The 7,314-nt window shown below is 44.3% G+C and overlaps 1 protein-coding gene across 2 annotated transcripts; it reads left to right on the top strand.

Moving 5' to 3' along the window:
* Nucleotides 1–3,901, top strand: ftr86 (finTRIM family, member 86). 2 transcript variants are annotated; one of them, XM_021587616.2, is made up of 9 exons: nt 1–582; nt 717–812; nt 1,009–1,242; nt 1,354–1,513; nt 1,672–1,770; nt 1,879–1,914; nt 2,482–2,547; nt 2,707–2,909; nt 3,321–3,901. In XM_021587616.2, the coding sequence occupies exons 1-9, from the start codon at nt 73–75 to the stop codon at nt 3,654–3,656; spliced, it is 1,740 nt and encodes a 579-aa protein (XP_021443291.2). In that variant the 5' UTR covers nt 1–72; the 3' UTR covers nt 3,657–3,901. The 2 variants fall into 2 exon arrangements, with proteins under 2 accessions (XP_021443291.2, XP_021443292.1); XM_021587617.2 differs by lacking the exon at nt 1,879–1,914.
* Nucleotides 3,902–7,314: the final 3,413 nt, after the last annotated feature.

Here is a 7,314-nt window from a genome sequence, read left to right as displayed (position 1 = left end):
GGGAAGCATTGTCAGTCTTACTTAGAATGACTGTGGTCCACTCTATCTCCAGGACCTACATTTCTCACCACCATGGCCACTGCCGCATGGCCTGAGGAGGAGTTTGTGTGCTCTGTCTGTCTGGAGACGCTACGTGACCCTGCCACGTTGCCCTGTGGTCACACGTACTGCCTGCCCTGCATCCAGGGGCACTGGGACCGGAATGAGGCCAAGGGTCAGTGTAACTGCCCCCAGTGTAGACAGGTCTTCACCCCACGGCCCTCTCTGGCCAAGAGCACAGTGCTAGTGGAGGCCATGGAGAAACTGAGAAGAAAGGGCATCCAGGAGCATCCCTACCTCTCCATCTCGTCTGCCCCACCATCCATGCCTGTCTACCTGGAGGTGTGTGCGGACACAGGCCTTCGCCAAGGGGGGATGTACCCCCAGCTGCCAGTCGTCAGCCACAGGCTTTGCCCTCAACACCAGCGGCCCCTAGAGCTCTACTGCCATGACGATAAGGAATGTGTGTGTGACGAGTGTTGTCGTCATGGACACAAGGGCCACCGTGTGGTTAAACCAGAACAGGAGAGGAAGGAGAGACAGGTAAAGAACCATGACTGTGTTTTGTCTGTTGCCACAACTATTTTATTTGAACATAACGGCATCATCTGAATTTGAGAAAATACTGGGTGCTTGAGAGAATCCGGTGTTTCTGTATACTGTGTCCCTATGTGCAGAGGGAGCTAGTTCCGATGCAGGCCGAGACACAGAGGAGGATCCAAGAGATGGAGAAGGAGCTCAAGGAGTTCCCACAAGCTGCCCAGCTCCACAAAGTAAAGGAAACCCCTCATCAATGACAGTATGAGTAAAATATGTTGTGGTTACAACATTTGTTGTCAGAGCCTAGTAGTTAGTCACAGTTTCATAACACTCTGTCCCCTCTTTCACTTCTTCCTCGTCTCTCCCCCTCTATTCATCCCTCCATTTTTGCATTGCTTCTCTCAATGTCTGTGTCCCCTCTCTTCTCAGAGCTCAGTCCATGCCCTACAAAAGGAGGGTGTAGAGCTCTTCTCTGAGCTGGTGAAGAGTGTGGAGCTGATGAGTACCCAGGTCGGGGAGCTGCTTTGTACCTATGAGGCCTCCATGGGCAGCCGGTCTGAGGGCCACATCCACAAACTGGAGCAGGAGCTGGCCCAGCTCCGCAGGAAAGACCAGGAACTCAGCAGACTGGCCAGCATGCAGGATCACATCTGCTTCTTAAAGGTCCAAGGGGACAAGATAATGGGATTGAGATGATGACAGTTTAATTCAGACAAGTGCCAATGACCATCCTCACCACCAGGTGTTATTGTCTTAATCTATCATCCTTCACAGAATTTCTTCACCCTGGAGCCCCTCACACAGAATGGGGGCAGAGAGGGGTTAGGGCTGGGTGAGGAGGCCCTTGTGTCTGAGATTCAAACCGTGATGGAAGAGCTAAGAGATGGACTAAAGGATCTCTGTAAATCCAGCATGGCCAAGCTCTTCCGAACTGGTGAGTCCATGGGCGTTTTCAATGGCCTGAAACATATACAGGGAAATTAGGACCTGTTTTCCTATTTTCCCTTTTGATCGTGTTGGTTCTGTTGAGAATGCTCAAAGGTTGAGCAATATATGCTTCTCAATATTACTGAAACTGTTTCTTGCTTGTAGTGAATGATGCCACTCTTAGTCCATCTCAGTTGTTCAGTGGTCAAGCTGCAGGGAACGGAGCATCTACAGACAACAATCAGGTGGCTACACAAAACACAGGTAAGCATCTACAAGTCATGTTTTAAAAAAAAGAAAACACAGAAAGGTGCAGCTGCCATTTCCTATCAGAATGTTAGTCTTTTTTTATTTGTGTTCATCTCTCTGCAGTTCCCGAGGTGCCATCAAACCCTCGACTGAACACGGGTACATTTTTCATTCAGTCTTTGTATGAGAAGATTATCAAGTACATCAACCTTTAATAACAGACTAAAGATGCTTTCCCCTTATTGCATTTTAGTATGTGAAATAACATTAAACCCTTCACCTCTACCTGCCCCTAGCCGATTCAACTCCACGGAGTTGAGCGGCGACTAGTGTCGGCGGACTGGAGCTCCAACGTCACATATAGATGTTTTATATTTAAAAAAAAGATTGATTTCAGCTCCCAGAGAATAGCCCGCAATTACACACATTGTGCGCTATACATTTATTTTTAAAATGTATGTGACGGAGCTCCAGTCCACCCATACTCAACTTGATCATTAATCGTTGAGTTTAGTTGGCTACCTCCACCTAGACCTCAAGGTAAATAAATGCATTGAGTATTCTGAAAAAAGTTCAAGTTTGATTATAACCATAAAAACAGCTTTTTCTCACCTCTATTGCTTTTCTTTAGTGAATGAGGTGACATCAACAGTGTACTTCCAAAGTTTTCATTAAAATGCAAATAAAATGTTGACATTAAACATTTTTATTTTCTCTCACTTTTAGTGAACCAGGTGACCACTGTTGGTTTGGCAAACCCAGAGCCAAAAACCAGAGAAGAAATGCTCAAATGTGAGTACCCCTTTTACTGCTTTCCACCCTTTAAATAGTTATAGAAATGTAGCCAAATTCACCATTGAAGCGTCTTCAGATCTTCAGACAAAAAAAGTGAGTGTGGACTACAAAGGAAGACAATAGCATCACCAGTCTTTCCTGTATTTCTCCATGTAGTTTGCTTAAATCCGACATTCGACCCCAACACTGCGTACCGCCACCTGAAACTGGGTGATGGGGATCGTAAAGCCACTCTGAAAGCAGAGAAGCAGAACCAGCCGGAGCACCCCGACCGTTTCATCTACTGGAGACAGATACTGTGCAGGGAGCCCCTGGCTGGAAGCCCTTACTACTGGGAGACAGAGTGGACGGGCCAGAAGGTGTATTATTACTGGCATAGAAATAGAATTACTGGAAGGGGCCCAGTGTCCCAGGCTACGACCACGCTTGACTCGAAAACTCATGCGTACACACCAGTGGAGGCTGCTGAGGGGAGGACGGCTCATAATAATGTCTGGAATGGAGTCGATGGAATGTTATCAACCACATGGAAACCACGTGTTTGATACCATGACATTCACTCCATTCCAGACATTATTATGAGCCGTCCTCCCTTCAGCAGCCTCTACTGGTACACACTCAATCGAATTATATTTCTATGGTCGTCATTAAGATCACATCAACTTATGTTATGTACTTGAGAGGTGCCCTTGATTTGAATCTATCATCAATTGACTAGTTTTCACTATTTTGGCTATGACTATTTTACTTTTTTATTGTTTGTCACTCAGATCACTATCGGCGTGGCCTACAGAGACTTGGGCAGGAAGGAGGCTGACGACAGCAGCAGGCTGGGATACAACGAGCAGTCTTGGAGCCTGAACTGGTCTGGGACGGGCTTCTCCATGTGGCATGCTGGGAAGGAGACCCAGCTAAGTTCAACCAAGGCTCGCAGGCTGGGGGTGTACCTGGACCAACATGAAGGAGTACTGGCCTTCTACAGGATCTCCAACAACCAGGCCCATCTCATCCACTCCCTCCAGACAGACTTTACTGGCCCCCTCTATCCCGGGTTCCGCTTCTGGTCAGGGGTCGGGGCGTCTGTGACTCTATGTCAACTGGACTAGGCTGGCATCTGGTCGTTCAGGTCCATTCTGGAAACCATGAGAAGGAAGTCAGCAATGACAATACAGTGCTCAGTGCTTAAGAACAGTTTATAGAACTGATAGGAAAGTTCCAGTAGTAGATGCTGATTTGCTGATGGCTTGTTCCAGCCATATCTCAGCTGCTGTCCTATTGTCATGTGCCTTTTTGGATTGTGAGAATTATATTCAAATGCATGATAAATAAATAAAAAATAAGCATAAACAAAGTTGATTCAGGCGAATTTGAATTGTTTTCAAAATGCCAGTAGTAGCTTTCCACATAGGAAGAGCAACACTGGAATACCTGTCACTCATTTGCCCACTGTTCTTTTTTTCTCCTGGTTTGAGATAAGATTTGGCCCACCAGCCCATAATGCACTGTCATGACAATGATCTTTTGAGCTTACACTGCATTCTGAAACTATTAAGACCCATTGACTTTTTCCACATTTTGTTACGTTACAGCCTTATTCTAAAATTGATTACGTTTTTTCCTCAATCTATACACAATACCCCATAATGACTAAGCAAAAACAGGTTTAGACATTTTTTGCTAATTTATTAAAAATAAAAATGTCACATTAACTGTGGCAATTTGGACACACCTACTCATTCAAGGGTTTTTCTTCATTTTTACTATTTTCTACATTTTAGAATAATAGTGAAGACATCAAAACTATGAAATAACACCTATGGAATCATGTAGTAACCAAAATAGTGTTAAACAAATCAAAATATATTTTATATTTGAGGTTCTTCAAAATAGCCCTGGTTTGCCTTTTATTTATTTAATTTTATTTTACCTTTATTTAACCAGGTAGGCAAGTTGAGAACAAGTTCTCATTTACAATTGCGACCTGGCCAAGATAAAGCAAAGCAGTTCGACAGATACAACGACACAGAGTTACACATGGAGTAAAACAAACATACAGTCAATAATACAGTATAAACAAGTCTATATACAATGTGAGAAAATGAGGTGAGAAGGGAGGTAAAGGCAAAAAAGTCCATGGTGGCAAGGTAAATACAATATAGCAAATAAAACACTGGAATGGTAGTTTTGCAATGGAAGAATGTGCAAAGTAGAAATAAAAATAATGGGGTGCAAAGGAGCAAAAATAAATAAATAAATTAAATACAGTTGGGAAAGAGGTAGTTGTTTGGGCTAAATTATAGGTGGGCTATGTACAGGTGCAGTAATCTGTGAGCTGCTCTGACAGTTGGTGCTTAAAGCTAGTGAGGGAGATAAGTGTTTCCAGTTTCAGAGATTTTTGTAGTTCGTTCCAGTCATTGGCAGCAGAGAACTGGAAAGAGAGGCGGCCAAAGAAAGAATTGGTTTTGGGGGTGACTAGAGAGATATACCTGCTGGAGCGTGTGCTACAGGTGGGAGATGCTATGGTGACCAGCGAGCTGAGATAAGGGGGGACTTTACCTAGCAGGGTCTTGTAGATGACATGGAGCCAGTGGGTTTGGCGACGAGTATGAAGCGAGGGCCAGCCAACGAGAGCGTACAGGTCGCAATGGTGGGTAGTATATGAGCTTACACTGACAGCTTTGCACTGGTACTGTAAGTATTCAGACACTTTACTCAGTATTTTACTTTGTTGAGGCACCTTTGGCAGCGATTACAGTCTTGAGGCTTCTTGGGTATGACGCTATAAGCTTGGTATTTGGGGAATTTCTCCCATTCTTCTCTGCCGATCCTCTAGCTCTGTCAGATTGGATGGAGAGCGTCGCTGCACAGCTATTCTCAGGTCTCTCCAGAGATGTTCGATTGGATTCAAGTCCGGGCTCTGGCTGGGCCACTCAAGGACATTCAAAGACTTGTCCCGAAGCCACTCCTGCATTGTCTTAGATGTGTGCTTAGGGTTGTTGTCCTGCTGGAAGGTGAACCTTCGCCCCAGTCTGAGGTCCTGAGCACTCTAGAGCAGGTTGTCATCAAGGATCTCTCTGCACTTTGTGCCGTTCATCGATCCTTCTCCTGACTACTCCCAGTCCTGCCGCTGAAAAACATCCCCTCAGCATGATGCTGCCACCACCATGCTTCACTGTAGGGATGGTGCCAGGTTTCCTCCAGACGTGATGCTCGGGATTCAGGCCAAAGAGTTCAATCTTGGTTTCATCAGACCCAGAATCGTGTTTCTCATGGTCTGAGAGCCTTTAGGTGCCTTTTGGCAAACTCCAAGCGGGCTGTCATGTGCCTTTTACTGAGGAGTGGCTTCCGTCTTGGCCACTCAACCATAAATGCCTGATTGGTGGAGTGCTGCAGAGATGGTTGTCCTTCTGGAAGGTTCTCCCATCTCCACAGAGGAACTCTAGAGCTCTGTCTGAGTGACCATCGGGTTCTTGGTCACCTCCCTGACCAAGGCCCTTCTCCCCCGATTTCTCAGTTTGGCCGGGCGGCCAGCTCTAGGAAGAGTCTTGGTGATTCCAAACTTTTCCATTTTAAGAATGATGGAGGCCACTTTGTTCTTGGGGACCTTCAATGCTGCAGAAATGTTTTTGTACCCTTCCCCAGATCTGTGCCTCGAAAACAATTCTGTCTCAGAGCTCTAGGGACAATTCCTTCAACCTCTTGGCTTGGTTTTTGCTCTGACATGCACTGTCAAATGTGGAACCTTATTTAGACAGGTGTGTGCCTTTCCAAATTATTTACCACAGGTGGACTCCAATCAAGTTGTAGAAACATCGCAGGATTGATCAATGGAGGAAACAGGATGCGCCGGAGCTCAATTTTGAGTCTCGTAGCAAAGGATCTGAATACTTATGTAAATAAGATATTTCTGTTTTTACTTTGTATAAATTTGCAGGAATTTCTAATCCTCTTTTTGCTTTGTCATTATGGGGTATTCTGTGTAGATTGAAGAGTAAAAAAAATGTTTCAATCAATTTTAGAATACGGCTGTATCGTAACAAAATTTGGAAAAAGTCAAGGGGTCTGAATACTTACCGAATGCACTACATATTTAGAAATCTTTGTCTAAATCTGTATTGATACATAACTGTTTGGAAGAGACTATCATCGTCCTTATATATTATTAAATATATTATTAAATGCTGCACCATAATTGGCAAGGATGAATACAGTTGCATGCATTTTAAGGAAACAAGACATGCAAATTGTAACTTTTGGGGGAAGTCACAGTTTTTTTTTTTTTTTTTTTTTTTTTTTTTTACCTTTATTTAACCAGGCAAGTCAGTTAAGAACAAATTCTTATTTTCAATGACGGCCTGGGAACAGTGGGTTAACTGCCTGTTCAGGGGCAGAACGACAGATTTGTACCTTGTCAGCTCGGGGGTTTGAACTCACAACCTTCCGGTTACTAGTCCAACGCTCTAACCACTAGGCTACCCTGCCGCCCCATACATACATACAGTGCCTTGCGAAAGTATTCGGCCCCCTTGAACTTTGCGACCTTTTGCCACATTTCAGGCTTCAAACATAAAGATATAAAACTCTTTTTGTGAAGAATCAACAACAAGTGGGACACAATCATGAAGTGGAACGACATTTATTGGATATTTCAAACTTTTTTAACAAATCAAAAACTGAAAAATTGGGCGTGCAAAATTATTCAGCCCCTTTACTTTCAGTGCAGCAAACTCTCTCCAGAAGTTCAGTGAGGATCTCTGAATGATC

The sequence above is a fragment of the Oncorhynchus mykiss genome, chromosome 27 (genome assembly GCF_013265735.2).
Source record: "Oncorhynchus mykiss isolate Arlee chromosome 27, USDA_OmykA_1.1, whole genome shotgun sequence".
Taxonomy (NCBI): Eukaryota; Metazoa; Chordata; class Actinopteri; order Salmoniformes; family Salmonidae; genus Oncorhynchus; species Oncorhynchus mykiss.
This window is presented reverse-complemented; position numbering and strand designations above follow the sequence as displayed.